The sequence below is a fragment of the Ceratotherium simum genome, chromosome 37 (assembly GCF_057802395.1).
Source record: "Ceratotherium simum simum isolate JZ-2026a chromosome 37, ASM5780239v1, whole genome shotgun sequence".
Classification (NCBI taxonomy): Eukaryota; Metazoa; Chordata; class Mammalia; order Perissodactyla; family Rhinocerotidae; genus Ceratotherium; species Ceratotherium simum.
The window spans coordinates 8,184,459-8,205,473 of NC_141936.1; the positions used below are offsets into that span (position 1 = coordinate 8,184,459).

General features: G+C 49.1%; 1 protein-coding gene across 1 annotated transcript in view; it reads right to left on the reverse strand.

Moving 5' to 3' along the window:
* Nucleotides 1-1,251: 1,251 nt before the first annotated feature.
* Nucleotides 1,252-21,015, reverse strand: part of SAG (S-antigen visual arrestin) — a 28,892-nt gene continuing 9,128 nt past the window's right edge. Inside the window, exons 5-15 of the mRNA XM_087424525.1 lie at nt 19,901-19,960; nt 17,351-17,427; nt 16,231-16,366; nt 15,194-15,278; nt 12,943-13,015; nt 10,524-10,661; nt 6,970-7,047; nt 5,803-5,826; nt 4,255-4,310; nt 1,904-1,913; nt 1,252-1,480 (exon numbers count right to left, since the gene is read on the reverse strand). Of these exons, the coding sequence (XP_087280651.1) occupies nt 1,372-1,480; nt 1,904-1,913; nt 4,255-4,310; nt 5,803-5,826; nt 6,970-7,047; nt 10,524-10,661; nt 12,943-13,015; nt 15,194-15,278; nt 16,231-16,366; nt 17,351-17,427; nt 19,901-19,960 (846 nt within the window). The 3' untranslated portion in view covers nt 1,252-1,371. The remainder of the gene's footprint in view (nt 1,481-1,903; nt 1,914-4,254; nt 4,311-5,802; nt 5,827-6,969; nt 7,048-10,523; nt 10,662-12,942; nt 13,016-15,193; nt 15,279-16,230; nt 16,367-17,350; nt 17,428-19,900; nt 19,961-21,015) is intronic.

Below are 21,015 nucleotides of genomic sequence, written 5' to 3' on the forward strand. Positions count from 1 at the left end.
TCCCCAGGACACAAAGCAGCCTGGAGTCCTGCTGAGCAACCCCAGACGTGGGAGCCTTCATGGGCATGGAACCCACGCTGCTGTCCAGCCCTCTGCCACAGCTCTTAGTCCTGGAGACCTGACCCAAGTGTCCACCCCACACATGATGTCTCCCATCCACCCTCCTGCCTCCTGTGAGTGGGTTGAACTGTGCAGAACTCTCCAAATCCCTTTAATCCTGCTCCCTTGAAGCATGGACCAGAGCCTCCACATCCCCCAAGCCCTTCCGTGGCCACCGATAGAGCCGTTCAGTCTCTCTGCCCTCAGTAGCAGGCCCCCAGACTGGTGGGTACCACGGGCCAGGAAGGGGACTCCATGGAGTCCGTTATTGCTCCTCCCGTGCAGCTCCACTTTCCTCCCTGACACAGAGCATCCTCTCCCTCAACCCTTCTACACCCAGTCTCACTGAAGACACTCTAAACAAGAAGCCCGTCTGCTCACAATGAACCCCCTCTTCTAGGACAACCCATTCCTAGGACTGGGCTCTGCCATTGCTGGCCACAGGGCATTGATCCACCTGACCAAAGCTGGACCAGATTCTCCTTCCCAGGAACCGCACACGGGAACCAGAGACGCCAAGACTGGGAGCATTTGGTGTTGACCCACCACTTCGGGCGAATGGCTGCCCCAAAGGGCCAGACGCGGAGCTCTTGGGTGGGGACCCCTGGAGCTTCTCTGATTTCTGCTCACCCCAGGCTTCAAGGCTCAGATTCTACCCTTAATTCAGTTCTCTGAGACACTCCACAGTCCTTCTGATGAATTCCTTTTTTCCCCTTAAACTAGCCAAATCTGATTTCATTGCTGGTAACCTCAGAGCTCAAACAGGGACTTGGACCCAAAAGTTGAATCAGCGGTAAAGAGTGTTTTTGCCCACATTTGTCCTCTGCCCTGTTTATCTCAGGGGGCTCTTTGGGGGCCCTGGAGCTAGGATTGGTCAGGTCATGAGAAACACTGCCCTTTCCTAATATGTTTCCAGGAAAACAGCTTACCCTGGGACCCGTGGACAAAGCCCTGGGCACAGCAGGCCCTACCGGGAGGGCACATTGATTTCGGGATGGGCCAGTGCTGAGCCGCCTGTGGAAGCCTAGCCTCCTTCCTAGATGCCGTCCTCCCCTGGCCCCGAGGTTCAGGGACCATAAAGGCTGCAGCTTCTGTGTTGATGACATCACTCAGCCTCCCCAACAAGTCAGCCTGACTCACAACCAGGGCAGAACAGACAAACTTTATTTCTGTGAAGAAGACTCACACTTTGGTATTTAGCGTAACTAAAGTGCTATCTGTGGAGCGTGGCTCATGCTGCTAACTACCTCGTTTCCCCGCCGGCCGACCTCTTCACTCATCCACAGCCGCCTCATGGTGTTTCTTCCTTTCCTCCATTTCTCCTGCGTCTTTCAGATTTTGGCGAGCAAACTCCTCAAAAACCAAATTTTCATCTTGAAAACTAAAATAAAACAAAGAGCATTGTGATCACGGCACACTCGGTAAAGCTCCCAATGAAATCTCCAGTGAAATAAGATCCTTGATCTTCCTTTTTGCAGCAAAGGAACTGATCAAAATTTTCCTACATGAGGAAACATGGGACCACGCCATTCTCCTCCTAGCTTTTCATGTATAATCTCTTTAACAACCAAAAATAAGAGAAAATGAAGGAACCCACAGAGCAGACACACATATTCAGTATAACCGCATGTGCATGTGTGTGTGTGTGTGTGTGTGTGCGCGCGCATACCTTAGTACTAGGGAGAAAAAGGAAAACCAGGACTGAGCAGTGTTGAGAGCATGGGCTGTGTAAAAAAGACCCAAAAAGGGGTTTGTGTGGAGGTGGAAGTCCCAGAACACAGGGAAACTCAGAGCAGTGGCTCACCTTTCCTTTGCTGTAGCTGTAAGCATGGAATAAAGGAGAGAGAGATCTGTTAGCATAAATTCTGTGCAATAGCTGTACCTGGAAAATTTCTTCCTTGTTTAGGTGACTTTAGAGTTGGAGGGATAACAGGCCTAGATACATGCATTTCATGATAATTGCATGTAATTCTTGCTTCTTTGCCTTTTCCCACTCCGAGAGCCTCTCTCCCTGCATTTTTTTTTTTTTTTGTGAGGAAGATCAGCCCTGAGCTAACATCCATGCCAATCCTCCTCTGTTTGCTGAGGAAGACTGGCCCTGGGCTAACATCTGTGCCCATCTTCCTCCACTTTATGTGGGACACCGCCACAGCATGGCCTGACAAGTGGTGCGTCGGTGTGCTCCCAGGATCCGAACCTGAGAACCCCAGGCCGCTGAAGCAGAGTGTGTGCACTTAACCGCTATACCACGGGTCCGGCCCCTCTCCCTATTTTTAACCATAGCCTCCTTTATCAAGTGGCACGACCTCACCTCTGGGACCCTTTCCCTGGTCAGCCTCTTCCCCTCTGATGTCACACTTCTCTTTTCACTCCCCTTGTCTCTCTCACCTACCTGGAAGCCAGCACTGGGAGGTGCATCCCCTGGGCCAGAGCCCTCCTGGACCCCAACAGTGCTGAGCATAAAATTATACTAAATGGGACCAGCAGCCTTGAAAAGAATCAATTCAACACCCTGCATTCCGTGTGGATGCTCTTGACAGGGGATGGATGATAAAAACTTGGTAGCATTTCTACAGCACTTGTTATGCACAAATTACTTGGCCCCTGGCCCTGGTAGGGCTTCTTAACTACAACTTATGCTTTCTCTGCTTAGAGTCTACACTTTCTCTGCTTAGAGTCTACGTCTCTAGACTCGGGGTGCCGGGAACTAGGCAGGTAAGATGTAAGCATGAATCTGTGAATGAAACTGGTGACTCATAAATCTCTGGACATCAGAATTTCGAGGCTATGGGGCGACCTGTTCTTTCTCCTTGAAATCTCACAGTACCAAAGATCACTGTTTAGTCTTGACGTTGTGATGTGTTCAATGTAAGGGCCACGACAACTGGTACCTGAAAATGTCATACTCAGAAAAAGAACGACTCCACTTCCCCCAAGTTAAGTCACAAAGTTTGTTCACAGCTCCAGAAAACAATCTGACATCAACTATGCCATCTCCTCAGGTCACGGTTTTAAAACATCCTTTTAAAATGTCCTTGAAAGGGACCAGAATGCATCTCGATCTCACATAGTTAAAAAATAGTATTTTAATGATATAAGCATAAATGAATAAAAATGAATATGGCCAGACTGTATTTTTTCCCCAAGGGAAGGTTTTGGCAAAGTACGTTGTGTATTTGAATCCAAAATATTTGGAAAAGATACTTTGAGACAAAATGTTTTTGAGACAAACCCAAAATGAATATGGGGGCACATTCTAATATGTTTAAATGCCATTTCATTATCAATATAGAAAAGCTGTTTATAAAGTATAAGAAAAATACACCTTGCTTGTTTATACCACTTTTACTTAAAACATTCTTATTACTATAACTATGGCAAGTTCTCGTTGAGACAAGTCCATCTTTCTTTCCTGCCGACTAAGCCTCCTTTAACACACAGTGGAAAGCTTTTCCTCTGAATTTCTGAGATTGCACCTACATTATTTTTGCTGCTCTATTTATCTCTTTTAAAAGAGCTATATTGAGATCTAATTTACATCCCATACAATTCACCTACGTACATGCACAGTCCAGTGGTTTTAGCTCAAACACAGAGTCGCAGAACCATTGCTTCATTTGCTTTTAACATCCGTGCAGGAGCCAGTGGATTTACAATTCAAAGGAGCCAAGGTGTCAGGAACCCAGCCTGACCCTCTTTTCTAGCATTTTCTGTATTCTCGTCACAATCGCCACTGTCAAAAAGACTTATCATCCTCTAAATGCCTGTTAATGTTTCCAAATGAAATGCAAAAGCTCCAGGATCTCAAATTTACTTTTCACCTAAATTTTCCTTAAATCGAAATCCAAGTCTGTTCACGGCGGAGCTTCTGCTTTTAAATCATTCTTGGTAAAGCCGAATGAGATCGTTTGTGTCCAAGAGCAGGGATGCTATGTCCTCCACACATTATCTGAAGGTGGACCAGCCACCTGGCTCATGACTGAGTGGATGGGCACTCCTTCCTGGGCCGGACCAGCCACTTTGAAGATGACAAAGCATCTCGTACACCTGGCCATGCTCATGCTCAGAGATGTGGTCAAGAAAGACGAGCAATGAGTAAACAATGAATCTGCAAGTGCTAGATACTAGAGAAAGCCAAGACAACACGTGACTGACCTGGGTCCTCGGGCTGGGGGTGCATGAGGCGGAACGGCACCTCGGTGGCCACTTCACTAGAAAAATGAAGAATGCAGATCGGTGAGAACACACACCAATTATAAATCACCCAGCAATGAGCGGTGGCTGCAGAGATTCCCAAAAGATCCCTGGGCCCAAGCTGAAAGAGGATTCAGTGAGATTCAAAACAAAACAAACCAGAGATCAGGAAGTGGTCAAGTAGGAATTTTAAGTGTATTCCCTGGAATGTGGTCCAGAAACTTCACTTAGGCCTGGCCAGGGCTGCTAGGATTTTTAGGCTCCCCTTCCTCCTGATTATTAGTTTTAGGGACGTAGTATTATGGGCAGAGGAGAGGTGAAATCCTGGAGAAAGGATAGTTTTGAAAAATATCCTTTGCAAAAATGTCCACTATTTTTTATACGTTAAATCTCTGTAAGGCTGGTGTCTTGGGGGCCAGGCACACAGTCTCTTGCTAGAGAGCAGAACAGAGATGAACAGAGTCTGCCAAATTCCAGAAGCTAAAGGGCTTTGGGGCAGCTTGGAATTTATACAAAAAGAAGGAAGGAAAGGAGTCAGGAAGGAAAGCAGAAGGGAAATCTGGACAAAGGAAGATTGGAAAGGTGAGGGATGAAAACACAAGGGTTGTTCCTCACTTCACCCAGCAACCCCTGCCTCCTGCCCCAGGGTTATGGCTTTGGTCAAACCAACTGTGTTTACAAGGCCACTCCCATCAGACCCCGGTGCAGACAGTGTCTAAGAGGAAAGGTGTCCCCTGGTTTTAAAAGGATTTAAAAAGGAGCTGTCACTATTCACAACAGCCAAAAGGTGGAAACAACCTAAATGTCCACTAACTGGTGAATGGATAAACAAAATGTGGTGTATCCATACAATGGAATATTACTCAGCCATAAAAAGGAATGAAGTTCTCACACATGCTACAACATGGACGAACCTTGAAAACTTTATGCTGAGTGAAAGAAGGGGGTCACAAAAGGACAAATATCATCTGATTCCATTTATACTAAATATCCACAATAGGCAAATGATAGAGACAGAAAGCAGATAGGGGTTTCAGGGACTAGGGAGAGGGGAGAATGGGAGAGACCACTTAATAGGTACAGGGTTTCTTTTTGGGGTGGTAAAAATGTACAGGAGCAGAGAGTGGTGATGGTTACACAACATTGTAAATGTACTTGATGCCACTGAATTGTATGCTTGGAAATGGTTAAAATGGTAAACTTCATGTTATGTATATTCTACCACATACACACACACACACAAAGGTGGTTGCCTGGAATGTGCCTGTTTTCTGACTGTGTGTGTCTTTGCCCAGGTGTAGGCCCAGCTGTGGTCTCAAAAAAACATCCTAGCCTCACACCGATCAGCTAAGGTTTGCGTGATGCATCCGAAAGGCAGTGGCCATCGTTTCATAACACCTATGAGCAAAACTGCTGGGGAACCAGGTTTCACGGCGACTGTTTTGAACCCCAGGTTCATTCTCTTGATCTCCTGGGAATCAAGCAGAGAAGGAAGGTGACGAGGCTTACCTGGAGGTGAGCTCTCCCAGAAAGCTAGAAAACACAAAAGCAAACAGCGCTGTGGTGACCGTCCACAGTGGTGACATGACCTCATTTCCCATCATTCTGAGGTGGGAAATGAGGTCCAGTCATGACCCTCAGTCACAACGTTCAAGATCTTTGCATCCCTTAATATTTAACTCAGCTATTCCTTTCTACTTGTGATTTCATCTCTTTCTCAAGTGGATTAGTTAAAAAGAGGAATCACTTAAGTTCAGGCCCTAATGTTCAAGAATAAACCACAGACCAGAATTTTTCTCATGGCCACAAAGGTCATTGTGAAATACCTGTTATTCACTTAGCTTGACCACTGAAAGAAACTCTACTGTTTTAGATTCTCTCAGAGAAAATGAAAGAAAACACTATGCACTTTGAAAAACACGACAAATACAAACACTGTGTTAACAAAATGTGCAAAATCAACCCATGTTCTACTTTGTTGCCCCAACCAAAACTGGGGAACTCTTTATCTACTTAGAATTATGGAGTATACGCATGGACTTGCCTGTGACAGCTGAACTGCCCAAGGCTCATCAAGGTAAAAGGCCAGAGCCTTTGGCAATGGAATTTGAAAAAGAAAGTGAGAATTCAAGTTTTTCCCTTTTGATGAGATTTTAAAGATGGAAGAAAGTCATTTCATAAAAAAATGGAAAACCATTTCCTCGGAACTCTGAGATATCTGTGCTCTCGAATGAAAGTAGACTCCCAGATCCTGTGATTACACGTTGGGAAGGGAAGGAAAGGTCTCCCATTATGGATGGATGCCTCCTAAGAGGCACATGAATGAAGAGGTACCAAGAATTCATTTGATATCTGTCATTTTCTGAAGTTCGATATAACGCTAAACTGATTTTTCTTTTTTGCATATCAGCTTCCACCATGTGAGCATATGCACACCCATTTTTGCCAAGTTGTACTAGTAGTGCACGTATTTCATAGTCTACTTTTCTACCTTTTTCCATGTGATGTTATACCCGATAGAATTGTGAAACTAGACAAATAGAGCCTCCCTAAAACTCTCCTTGGTAATCTGTAGAATTTGTGGACCTTTCTTGCTTTCTGTCTCCCAATCATACAGGAAAGGAACAATTCAGACTGCCTAAGGCCAAGACAGAGCATTGGAACTCAGACACTCACCCTGACACCATGAGCTTCACCTTGATCTGGTAGGACACCAGGATCCCCAGGACGGTCCGGTCTATGCCCTCCTTCACGCTGCCCAAACAGAAAGGAAAAGCAGAAGATTACAAGGGAGCAGCGGAAAGCCAAGACTGGATGAACCAACCCCTCATCTCCATGCCATCATCAGTTCTCGGGGAATTGGTGAACTCAACCAAGCCATCAAAGTCCTAAAACTTTCCATACTCAGGGCAGGGGGGATTCCTTTCCTGCATTGTAGCTTGGCGTTTTCCCCTCTGGAAGTTCAGAGGGCAGTGTGCTTCCAGTTCTCCCCACTCTGCCCCTGTTGACGCTCATCCACCTGCTTATCAGCCAGAAACTGTCCTCCTCGGCTCCTGCCTCTGCCCCATCTGCATCTCTGGCTGACCACTGAGTCCTCCACTGGCTTTTCCTGCCTGGATGATCCCAGTAAATTACCTCCCACATGCCGGGCTCCTTCTCTGAGCTCTCTGCCGCTCTGCAGCCAGAGAGATCTTCCACGGTCAAACCTTAGCATGGCCCGGGAGGCAATCTTGAGCTGGCCCCTGCCTGCTTTTGCTGCCTGACACCCTGCTGTGCCCTAGCATCCCCTGTGTGCCAACCTTGCAAACACAAACCTGCCCTGGAATGGCCCCCTCCTCCTCCTCTGCCCTCCAAGAGCTCAAGTTGAAGTTGATCCTCCTGTGTGAAGCCTCCTGGACACCTGCCAGGCAGCGCGGGTCTCCCTCCTTGGCGCCCTGGCTCTGCATCCCCAGCACCCAGCATCGTGTTGAAGTGAATGAACGCAGCGCGTGAGGTCCTCAAATGTGCCGCAAAGAGACTACAGTCTAACTTCTCTCAACAGAAACTTCTTTCCAGATTCCATTAGCATGTGTTGAGTTCTATCTAACAGGCACCATGCTGGGCTTTTTTTTTTTTTTTGGTGAGAGAGATTGGCCCTGTGCTAACATCTGTTGCCAATCTTGCTCTTTTTCTTTTTTCTCCCGAAAGCCCCAGTACATAGTGGTGTATCATAGTTGTAGAGTTGTAGCTCTTCTATGTGGGACACCGCCTCAGCATGGCTTGATGAGCAGTGAGTAGGTCCGCACCTGGGATCCGAACCAGTGAGCCCAGGCTGCTGAAGCGGAATGGGCGAACTTAACCACTGTGCCACCGAGCCGGCCCCAAGGACATTTTATTGATTTATTTATTTATTTTCTTTTTTTCTTTGTTTTTCTTTTTTATTTTTTTAAAAAATTTTTTGTGAGGAAGATCAGCCCTGAGCTAACATCCATGCCAATCCTCCTCTTTTTGCTGAGGAAGATTGGCCTTGAGCTAACATCTGTGCCCATCTTCCTCCACTTTATGTGGGACACCGCCACAGCATGGCCAGACAAGCGATGCATCGGTGCACGCCCGGGATCCGAACCCCGGCCGCCAGCAGCGGAGCACACGCACTTAACCGCTAAGCCATGGGGCCGGCCCCCCAAGGGCATTTTAACACAGATTATTTTATCATGTGATCCAATGTGGGGACATAAATACTTCAGAATATCCAATTACAGGAATTAAGGTATACAAAATATTATGAAATTCTGGGTAAAACAATGTGAATGAGAATAGACGACATGGCTGACAAGCCTGAAGGCTTGAGATGGAAGGCAGGGCTGTGTTGAGAGGTCTCAGAAGGGTGCTGAGAGGGTGCAAGGTAGGTTCTGGGCCTGGGGCCTGGCTCCCCCCAGCTGGGGGAGCCTTCTCGTGGGAGGCACTTGAACATTGCTTCCAGGACCACAATGGCCCCCAAATAACTCCACTGGCTCATCTGTCGCCGGAGCTCCTTGAAGAGGGCAAAGTGCCTTTATCTGGAATCATGGAATGTGGCCAAGCACTTGGTGGAGAGAGGTGCCACCAAAGGGAAAAGAGGGGATGTAAGCCTCAGAGGCCACCCCTTTGCAGGACTGACTCTCTACCTTATACTGAGTGGAGCCACACAACTCGGGGAAAGACTGTGCTTCATCTCGTGCCTGAGAATACCCTACAAGCTTTCTCCCCTGCCATCTTCCTGGAATGGGAGAGTCTCTCTCTCTCTCTCTCTCTCTCTCTCTCTCTCTCTCACACACACACACACACACACACACACACACACAGACGGAGATTGGTTAATCCAGGTTCTGCTGGGCTTGTCAGCTTCTAGGGCCCTGGAAGGCAGCCCTGAAGTTGGCAGTGAACAAAGGACTCAGGGTTAGGAGCGGACCTTGCTCTGCCATTAACTGACCAGTTAACCTTGGCTGAGCCTCTCTTTCTGGCTGAACGTCAATTTCCTCATCCACAAAGCGAGTATAAATTCACCTTCCTCACAAAAGCTTGGAGAGACTCACATGTTGGTAAGATAGTCCATAAACCACAAAGCATTTTTCCAAACGCAGTGTGCCATTGCTGGTGTCACGATTGCTACGCCCTTGACTAAGTTGACCTAGAACATCAGTCTCTCTGTCATTCTTGCTCCCAGAGCTTCACAAATGTGCTTTAGAATCAAACACACCAACTTGGCAAATTATCCTCAGAAAATCCTTTGACTCCCACCATTCTGCTTTCTGCCAAATGTTCGCTGACCCCACTGTTTGTCTCAGAGAACATGTCTGCTGAGCCACAGGGTCATGGAGGTCAAACATGAGAGCCTCTTTCCGATGGCATCACCTTAGAGGTGGTCCACCCGGGCCATGGAGGGGGCCCCGGCGCATCACATGGGGTGGCAGTGAGTGGGCCTCAAGCCCGGGTCACAGCTCCTAGCCCCAACACTCAGAGCTCCCCAACAGACACGTTCCCAGGAATGGAAGCCTCAAAGGACAGCCAAGAGCAGCAGTGGGTATTCGACTTTGAAGCTTCACTCCAGTTTTTGCTAGATCTGCTGGCTACATTTGGCCAGTGGTTCTCTGGGTCGGGATCAGCAGATCAGTGCTTAGTTTCAATTAAATTTAGCTGACATCTGTCGCTGTCAGGACGTCCTGTCTTTCCCTTTCCTGATGGAAATGAATACATGACATTCTCATCACCCGTGTAGCCACTGCAGGCCTCAGTTCATGTGCTTAGGGCACGACACTAGCTGACGATATTTTTAAAAGGTCAGAGCTAACATTTCTGGAGCATGTACTGTGTGCCAGGCACCACCTTTCACATAGATTGTCTCACATAATCCTTATAGCCTCTCTATAGAAAGGAACTGTCTGTTGGTGGCACCTCCACTTTACAGACAGGAAAACTAAGGTTCTCAGACAGCTCAAGGGATTTGCCCAGGGTGGCCGAGCCGGTACGCAGTGGAGCTTGGTTTGGTGCAAGGCTATCTGCTGAGCCCACTGCCGTAACCACCACGTCACACCAGGGGTGGGAGTGGGGTCCCTGCTTGGGCCACTGGTCTGTATTCTGCACTGCAGATGCCAGCTGTCATGCTGCAAGTGCAGGCCGGGGAGCCCGGGAGGTGAGACAAGGAGGGGAGCAGACCAGTGCCGGCCCCGCCCTGAGTCCGGGGGCTCATCTCCTGAGCCACGAGGACTCACATGGTGCTGGAAGCAAGATTCGTGTCCTCGTGCTTGATTTTCCCGTCCAGGGCGATGCCCCTCCTCTCGCGGTTGTTAGCCAGCAAGGGCACCAGCGTCAGTGTCGTGGTCAGAGTGCTGTTTGGTGGCACTTTTTCTCTGCAGGAAGAAAAACAGAGAGGATATTTGTCTGATTGCTCTTATGTCCATAAAGCCACCCTCGATCCTGAGACACTATCTGCCAGCAAGCATTTTCCAGGATCCAAGTTCCCTGCATCTTATGGGAAAGATAGTTCAGGGGCCTGTGCGTTTGCCTTACGAGAAGCAGAACAGTATTAGCGACATCTCAACATAGGCTGGCAGCAACCTTAGGACATTTCCTTAAGTCCTGCTCTAACCACTGAATTTCTAGAATGTTCTGTGGGGTTAAATAAGGCCAACTGGCCCAAGGGTCAGGGACCACACTCAGTCTCCTCCTGAGACTTTGTGAAACCACGCAGTGGGCTGGCCAGTACCAGCAACAAGCCCAGGCTGCAAGTCACTTGTCACCAAAAACTGTCACTATAAGGGGGATCAGTGTGTGCCCAGGGTGGTGGGTTGTCTAGAAGGGCGAGATGGGGTCCTCTGTTTGTGAACCGTACAGACTGCGCTAGTTTGGGTTCAAAGCAGCACACGCTCCTTCTCTCGCAGATCTTCAGCATCAGTCAGGCAGTGGGTTTCAGAGCATCTGACAGACTCAGGGAACCCATGCCAAAGGGTGGGTCTGTGGGTCTGGCCTGGAGCTGCAGACACAGCAATGTTGGTTTCTCCAGGTCTGGCAGCAGACCTTCGGATGATGGACTTTCCTGCAGCAGAGCTTGCTGAAGGCCTGTGCCAAAGCCCTGGGGCCGAAGGCCAGCACCTTCAGGATCTGGGATTGGCTGGTGGACAGCAACTAGGTAGACAGGTCTGACCTGGTTCTGAGGAGGCCTGCCCACAGGAGCCCAGGGAGCCTCGGGGTTCTGGGACAATGGCTCATGCTCTGCAGCCCTCTGAGTGGCTTCTAGTCTGAGACCTGTTAGCATGATCCAGCCTAGCTTTCGGTCTCCCTGCCCCCCACCCTTGGGGGGACCTGAGAATGGTTCCCAGTCTCCTGGGAATCATTTGGTCCAAGATGCACTGAAGAGCTGAAACGAGGACGAGATAATGGGGTGTATTAGGGGAAAACTCAGCCAGGCACCATTTTCCTGTACCATTGTTGACCATATGCCAAAAGGCGAGCCAGGAAGACTCCCGGGACACGATGATGTGCAAGGATGCACCCTAAAAGGTAGAACGTGGGGCTGGCCCAGTGGCGTAGCGGTTAAGTTCGCATGCTCCACTTCAGTGGCCTGGGGTTCACAGGTTCGGATCCCGGGGTGGGGACCTATGCACCATTTATCAAGCTGTGCTGTGGCAGGCATCCCACATATAAAGTAGAGGAAGATGGGCACGGATGTTAGCCCAGGGCCAATCTTCCTCAGCAAAAAAAAAAAGGAGGATTGGCAACAGATGTTAGCTCAGGGCTAATATTCCTCACCAAAAAAAGAAAAAGGTAGAATGACCCCAGGCCTGGCGCCAAGGAGGCAGTCATGAGTTATGGTTCTTTCCTGCCTCCGTCCCCTCTGGACCTATATTTAAACTTTGGTCTGGATTGGCTTTGAGTAACAGTTTATCTCGAAGTTGCCTTTTAAATATTATGTAATGTTATCTTGCTGAACCAGTTTGCCTTCCTCTAATGGTGGTAATATTTTTGCATACAACAGTGCTTAGCACACGCCAGTGAGGGAGAGGAAAAGACTCCCAAGTGATCATCTCAGGGGGAAGGCATAACCCCGAGAAGCCTGCGTGTTAGATGACTCTATCTGACTGTCCAGCACAGCAAAACTGGGCGGGTCTCTCATCCCCCATGAAGATGCTGGCACAGGATTCTCATGTGGTTTTGATTCTGATAAAGAGAGAAAAGTCATTCATGACAACGGACTGAGAATGGAGACATCACACTGATCCCGCTGTCATTGGTACAAGACTTTCAAAATGAGGAGATCAAAAGACAGAGACCCCTCACCTGGGCTGACAGATCATTTACTTATCTGCCCGGGGGGCAGAAATAGTATCAAGTTCCTACCAACTGCCTCCAAGGGTAAAGAGAAAGGTCCAGCGGCTCCCACTGTGACATTTCCATCTTTCTGTCTCTCCTCTCCATCCTTCCTTAGCTGGACGGATCTCTCAGAACTCTTGTGAGTGAGGACAGAATTGAGATGCTAACTTTGTTTGGAGCCCTTGAAGCGAGAGAAGGGGAAGGAAGTGAAAAGCTGTGAGCTGGCTGAGCGTTCCACTTCCCTCTTCAGGAAGAACAAAAGGGGAACTTGACAAAGAAGCTTGGACCACCCAGGAAATAGAAACCCAACCAGCTACTCACTGTGTTTCCTCCATGGCCACCGGCTTGACGTAATAATCACTCGAGTAGAGAACTACGTTGGCCACTTGTTCCACTGCAAAGGGACGACACGAGTGGGTGATTCAGTGGGGTCCTCTGCACACGTGCATGGTGCCTTCCAGGCCCGCGGCTGGTCCTTCCTCCCTAATGACCATTTAAGTGTGCTTCTCAGGCTCGGCTTTCTCAGCTCAAAGCTTAAAGGCTGAGATTTCTGAGGCCACTTCCGTCCCTCAGTAACCTGCTCTGTGTCAACTCCCACCCATGAGCCACTGTCCTAAAACTGCACCTCCTGGGAGACCCCTTCTCTCTGCAGAGCCCATGTTATATCCCTTGGCATCCTTCCAAGGCACAGGATCTTCCAGCATCCCCGAACTCACCATTTACTCTCTTTCTCCAAACCCACCCCCTTCCAACATTCTCTATCTTATTAAATGAGCATCTCCTTCTGGTTGTCCAGGCTAGACACCATCTGGAGGTGGCGTAGCATTGATTTGGGGGTGTAGCGTGGTGGATAGGAAGGTGGGCCCTGTAGCCAGACTACCTGGGCTCAATTCCAGCTTAGCCACCAGCTGTGGGGTGAGTTACTTAACTCTTCTAAGCCTCAATTTCCCCATCAGCAAAATGGGAGTGATAACTGCATCTATCATATGTTTGTTGTGATGATTAAAAAGATGATTTTTAATTTCCATTAAAATCAAATTTGAGGATTAAAAGAAACAAGTTGTGTGAAGCTCTCAGCACTGTGCTCGGCCTATAGAAAGTTATTAACATCTTGCTTCAGAAAAGTCAACAGCTTCTTTAAAAATTAGTGGCTTTGATGTTAGGATGCACCAAACTTTGAGAAATAATTTAAAATCAAAGTATCAAATGATATTTTCTCAATCCTGCTACTTTGTGGAACATTGTACTGGACACTACATATAACATGCTAAATAAATAATGCCAGGTCCTACAAAGACTTAAAGGCATATGAACTAACCCAACATAAAATAAAGCCATAAATTAAGCATTCATATCAGCATTAAGAAAAATCTAGAATTCTTTAGTATGCATGCTTCAAAATTCCTGAAGCTTATCTATGATGGACACACAGGGAAAGAGGAAAGTGGTGGATGATACTTAAGGCAACCAACAGCTCTGATTTGCCTGGGACTGGCCCCATTTTAGCACAGAAAGTCCCACACCCTCAGTCCTGGTCAACCCAGTATGGTTGGTCACCCTAACACGCTGTAAGTCTAACTTTGTCTTGGTTATTGAGCGTTTGAGTTAGAAGTGAACTTAGAGATCACCCTTCCAGGTCATTCTACTGTGTCTTTTTTTTTTTTTTTTAATAATTTTATTTATTTATTTTTCTCCCCAAAGCCCCAGTAGATAGTTGTATGTCATAGCTGCACCTCCTTCTAGTTGCTGTATGTGGGACGCGGCCACAGCGTGGCCAGAGAAGCGGTGCATCGATGCGCGCCCGGGATCTGAACCCGGGCCACCAGCAGAGGAGCTCACCCACTTAACCGCTGAGCCACGGGGCCGGCACCTACTGTGTCTTTTTTACGTAGCCTGTATAAGATGATCATATAAGGCCACCCCCTGCACTTTGATGCCATTCAAGCTGAGGAAGCGTATAGGAACAGTAGGCAGGAGGTGCCTCTCCTGCAGGATTCTGCGAGGCTTGGCCATAACATCACAAGGAATCAACAGCAGCGTGTTACCATTTATAAAGCACTTCCATGTGTGGCCAGTCCTTAGAGCCTCACAGACCTGGAAGGTGGACCAGAAACCACTGCCGTGGATGGCAGCTGGGATTCAGGGGGGACTCACAGCATAAGCCCACAAATATAGCCAGTGTCCTCAGACCAGTGCCTATCCCACTACACTGTACTGCATCTGTCATCAAAAATTATCATTGATCCAAGAAAGGAAACTCCTCTCATGGCCTCCCCTGAGACCTGGCATGGGGGCCCCTCCAGGAAGGCATGACATGGAAAGAGGGGAAGATCACCTATCAGGGGTATTGTCCCAAGACAAAAGATGCCCTAAGCTTGGCACGAGGTTGCATGAGGGGACGCTGAGGGCCTTCCTCCTTCTAGGGTCCTGCCGTCCATGACAACAGAGACAAACAGGCAGTTCCAACAACCCAGGAGGGCCTTATCCCACCAGAGGAGAGACCCTCAGGAAATACAACCAGATGGAGAAATTCTAGAAGACTCTGCCCTCCAGTTTTTAGCCAAGGCCCTACCCAACGCTTTAATCTTCTTCACTGTCTTCTCTGTGTTGTTGGTCACAGTCACAGTCACAGGAATGGGTTCCCCATGGAAATAGATCTGAAAAAGTTGGCAGATAAATCAGAAAAGGGGAACATGGTGTGGTGCTATCTTTAACCTCACGGCTTTCTAAATTCGTCTCAGTCCTTTAACTAGAATAAAAGTGGCTGAATTCCCATACTTTCAAGGAAGATAAAGTGATAGCAACAGATTTCCCTTAGAGAAGTGTCTGAACACATTTTGCCCCATCTGTGGGATGCTGAGGAGGGTAATGGTGACCAATGTGGAGTGGAGCAAGGGTGCTCCTGCCCGAATGTCCGAGTCCTGAGAGTCACGGCCGAGTTAGCCGTGGGGTCTTGAGTGGAATCATGAGGTTATTTGGACAGGATGAGTGAAATGAAAGGAAATCAGTGGGGAAGCCTAGTGGTAGAGCTCTCCTCAGCAGGGATTCTTGTGTGATCTAGGCCCAGGTGGGTGTGCCCTTATACACACACACATGTGCACAGAGTATATGTTAGGTTCTTGCCAACATGTGTGCACGACTCTTGGTGACCAGAGGGGCCAGAAACAGCCTCGGCCAGGGGTTCTTCACCTTTCTGTGCCCTGGCACACCTAATAGATGATATTATAGGTGACATGGCCACCCCCTCATGGTGACTGTGAAACTTGAATTTTCCAGGGAAGTAAACAATCCACTGGTGCCACACTAGTAAATGAGGCCCAAGGGGGCAGACAGGGGGCAAGCCCAGGGTGGGGGTATGTGAAAACCACCCCTGCTCTCTCCCCAAGTCGGTTGGGACTGACAGAGTGGAATGCAAGCCAGTTTGACCCTATTCTAAGGGTCACCTTTACTAGCTCCAAATTACGAAAAAAAGCCGATCATTCCCATACGTTGGTGCTTGAACTATCCCGAGAAACAAGACTGCTTGCAACACACCCAGAGCAGGGAGGGCCCCGGGGCCTGTCCCCAGGCCTGCTCCCACATGGGGCCCAGCGACGGCCGGTGAGTTACCTCTTTGCTGAGGGAGACTGCGAGGTGCAGGGGCTTGTCGGACATGAAGAACTGCCAGGCGGCCTCAGCTCGGGGCTGGGGACCCATCTTGGGCGGCGCGTGCTGTACTTTACGGATCAGCAAACTCACGGAGCTCCTGCGGACGAGAAGTCACTGACAGTCCTGAGATCATCACCCGGGCCTCTTCAGGATGGCCTTCCAGGTCCCCTCCCCATTCTCATGTTGGGATTGTTCAGGAATGCTCCCAATGGACACTGGATGAACCAGAAGAGGGATCAGACGCTGTTCTGGGGGAGGGAACTGAGAAGCTGGTTTCTGGTCCTTTCTCAGCCATTTCACTGGCTGGGTGGCGTGGGGCCGGTCAGCTCTCCCGAGGGTCACTCCCACCCTCGGTTAGGACCCTGGCTTGGCCTCCTCTGGGGTGAAGCTGATGTGGGAACGTGTCATGTGCCTACGTGACAGGCTTCAAAGCTCCCCACAAATGTGATGCACTAATATTGCTATTTATTATTGTGAGCCTCGTTGGGTGTGTGTGTTGAGGATAAGGAGAGAGTGTTGAGGGCACAATTGGAAACCTTGTTCAGGCACAAGAAGAACACTGGACGCCAGGGGCAGGGAGGACGGGAGGAACGGGAGTTACGGCCTAATGGTGGAGAGTTTGTTTTGGGGTGATGAATGCGTTTTGGGTATAGGTTGGGGTAGAGATGGTGGATAGTGGGGTAACTATGGTTATACAACATGGTGAATATACTTCACGCCACTGAACTGTACAACTGAAGGTGGTTAAAATGGTAAACTTCATGTTATGTATATTTTACCACAATAAAGGAATTATGAAGGAAGAAGAAAACTAAAGAAAGAAGGAATCTGGGAGCTTTTGGGGGCTTACATGAGCCCTTGAGGTTGCTAACTCCTCTGTTGTTATTTTCTTTTGTTTTTTTTCCCCAATCGATCAGCCATTGACCCCCACCCATGTGTAGCCGGTTCATCCTTTCTGCCCCAACCTGGGAAGGCTCCGTGACTCGGGCCGTGGGCCCTGTGGGAAGAGTGAGGGGTGACTTCTTATCCCCCACCCCTCGTCCCCCGGAACCCCTCACCTATTCCCACAATACACTCTTACTTCTTGGGAGTTTTGTCTTCTTCGCCATCTGTGATGTCTGTGGCAAATGCTTTGACCTCGAAGTCGACCCCACAGCTCTGCAGGGGGCAAGAGAGCAGACAGGCCTGCGGTCAGCACCTTCCTCTGTGGGGGCTCGGACGGCGTCACACCTCACTCGGGGGATGTTATGTGGCACCTCCTCTTGTGTCTTACCCACATCCTTTTAGGGTCGCACCATTAAGATGAGATTTTGAAGTGTACTAGTAATGACATAATGACATTAGCACAAGGAGAGTGTCTTGGGCCCAAAGCCCCCAGAGGAAGGGGACTCAGCCCACTGGACGTCTCTGCAGAGGGAGACTCACGCATCCTGGCTGGTCCTCGCCCCCCACCACCTCGCATGGCGTCCAGCACCCCCCCATCTAGTTGTCCTTCTCAGATGTGACCCTGCGTGTACATTAATGACATCCCACGGCCCACAGCAGGGGGCCAGACATAGGTGCTCACAGGGCCAGCAGGGGGGTCTGCCAACACCCTGACCCCAGCAGGCAGCTGCTGTTCAGCTGCAGCCAAGCGTAGCCAGGCGGGAATGGGGACCCAGTGCTGGCAGCTCCTCCAACTTTTGAAAAGAAGCTGGAAATGGAATTTGGAGTAAAGGCTCCTGATTTTTAAATTAACTAAATTAAAAATGCATCTGCCTGCACCTTCAGCCCTCAGCCCCGGTGTGGGAATTCCTCCCTAACCTCGCTCTTCCCTGCACGTTAGCACGCGCGGGGCAGGGCACAGAGGCCGGCATGGGCCCTTCACCAATGGCCTGCGGGAAAAAGAGGAACAGGCAAAAGCGCGTGAAGTCAGTTGCGTCGACGGTGGCGTATAAGCCACAGTTTCACTGGTTCTGCAACCGTGGAATCGTGGCAATTCTAAAATCCAGGCTGAGATAGATACACATCATTAAGAAGCCCGGCATTGCTTGGCCACGTGACCTCTCTGCTCGGCTCCCCTCCCTCGCTTCCACTCCCACTTTGTGCCGCTCCCTGCATAACCATGCCCTGTCACCCATCTACCCTGAGCACAAGCTATTCCTTCTTCCTGAAACGCCTGACACGTCTCTCTCTCTTTGAATAGCTGTCGAACTCCTATGTACTCTCCAGGCCCCAGCTCAAAGGTCTCCCCAGCTGTGAGGCCCTGAGGCTCCCAGGCGTGCAGAGGCTCTGATCCTGGCCTCCCCAGGCTCAGCTCATACCCCCTTTCCCAAGCCACCTGCTGCGCTGGTACCTCCTCTCTTAGGACAGAGGAAAGGGGGGCACTTCTTTTGGCCAGCGCAGTGGCCCCTACTCTGATTTAGTGACCTCATCCTCCTCCATCGTGGCAGCCCATACGCCTGTTTTCCTGGACCAGTGGTTTTAAAATGTTTCAGGCCACCGTCCACGGGAAGAAGTAGTTTATAACGAGGCCCAGTAAACAGACACGTGTGAAAGTACTCTCACGAAATAACCCTCGGCTTTGCTGGGTGTGACTCTGTCTGAGATTTCCCATCCTATTCTGCTTCGTGCCACTCCGTTTTTCCCATGGAAAAACCATTTCTGGTCCACTACACTGACTTCACAAACCACTAAGGAGGCAGGACCGCTGCACTGAAAATCCCTGCCCTGGACGTGTCACTGTCTGTCACTGCACCCCCGTAGACCTGCCACTCTCTGGCCGCACTTTGCATCTTTTTAGTTTCCTCCTTCATGAATCCCAGACACCGACGGCACTTAGGGCCTGGGTCCTAGCGCCTTTCTCTCTCTCCTCCTGTCCTCACTGCCCTCCTTCCTTGCTCACAGCGTCTGGTCCACCACGGTCACTCCTCTTTTACGCACACTCAGACCCTTTTCCTTTCTCTGCGTTCGGAGCTCATGCTTGGCCAACTCAACCAACCCCACTCTCAGCACAGTGGCCACAGGGATCCTTTGGAAACCTGAGTCAGAACCTACAGTTCAGAGCCCACCAGCGGTTCCATCTCACTCAGAAAAAGTCCAAGTCCCCCATCGGTCTACAAGGCCCTTCACTACCCTGCCGCACCTCCTCACACCTCTGTGACCTGCCTCCACCACCTCACCCCTGCTCCTCCCGCTCCAGCACGCAGCCTCCTTGCTGCCGCGGAACACAGCACGCGTGGTGTTCCCACTGCCTGGAAGGCTCTGCCTGAGGATGGAATGGCTTCTCCTTCACCCTCCTAGAGAGGCCCTCTTTAAACATCCAGAACACGCACCCCGTCAGACTCTCTGTTTGCCTCTCACAAGCCTTTTGTTCTCCACGGCGCCTCCCGTCCTGCGACGTGCCCTGTACTTATTCGCTATTTGTTTTGTGCCTGCTGCTCTCCACTAACCTGTAAGACCCACAAGGGGAGGGACCCCAGTATTTTGTTCACAGGGCTGCTCCTGGTTAATACTTGCTGAAGACAAGTGGAAGGTTCGTTACACTGTTTCCCTACTTTTGTGTATGTTTGAAATGTTCCATGATAAAAGGCTATTTTGAAAAGTCTTTTGAAAGAATGAATAAATCCACGGCGCTTCTTCTGGAACTAACCTTCCCAATATCTTGTGGAGCTGGCTGCAACATCACTGAGCAGGGTAAGTAGTCAGGAAACTGGAAAGAAACAAAAAAGCATCTCTTTCAGAAGGGGTTATTCCACGGGAAATATATGTTCATTGCACAAAAATCGGAAAATGAAGGGGCTGGCCCTGTGGCTTAGCGGTTAAGTGTGTGTGCTCCGCTACTGGCGGCCCGGGTCGGATCCCGGGCGTGCACCAATGCACTGCTTGTCCGGCCATGCTGAGGCCGCGTCTCACATACAGCAACTAGAAGGGTGTGCAACTACGACATACAACTATCTCCTGGGGATTCGGGGAGAAAAAGGAGGAGGATTGGCCATAGATGTTAGCTCAGAGCCAGTCTTCCTCAGCAAAAAAAGAGGAGGATTGGCATGGATGTTAGCTCAGGGCTGATCTTCCTCACCAAAAAAAAAAAAAAATTGGAAAATGAAGATGAGGAGCAAGCAAAAAGAAAAACGTTCACCTGTATTCCCAAGACCGGGAGTAACATTAACACAGCCATCCAACGGTGTCTTATGTGCACACACACACACAAATACGTATGTGTACGTAAGTGTGTTACAGAAATGGGACCAAATGATGCACATGTCCTGTCGTCTGCTTTGCTCACGGCACCAATCCTAACCCTACTCAGAATGCATTATGACCATGTTTCCACACCACAAAATGGAGTTCTGCACCGTCATTTTGAGGGTTTCTGTAACACCACATTTAATTTAGCCAGTCCCCGCTGTTGGCTGGCCCTTCATTAAATAGTCTTTTTTTTTTAATCTTATAAACAATGCTGCAATAAAAATTCTCCTTCATCCACCTTAGTACAGTTTTATCCAATTAATTCCATAGGCTACCCTGCTAGAAAGTGACTTGTCAAGTCAAAATCACATTCTCAAGTTGATATGATGTTGACATGTTGTCTCCAAATGTTATGTCACTTCAAACTCCCAGTACCAGTGCATGGGAGCACTTAGGTCCATAAAACTTTTTTTAAAGTGATTTAAAAAAAAAAATTATGGTAAAATATCCAAAACATAAAACTTTTTTTTTTTCCCGGTGAGGAAGATCAGCCCTGAGCTAACACCCAATGCCAAT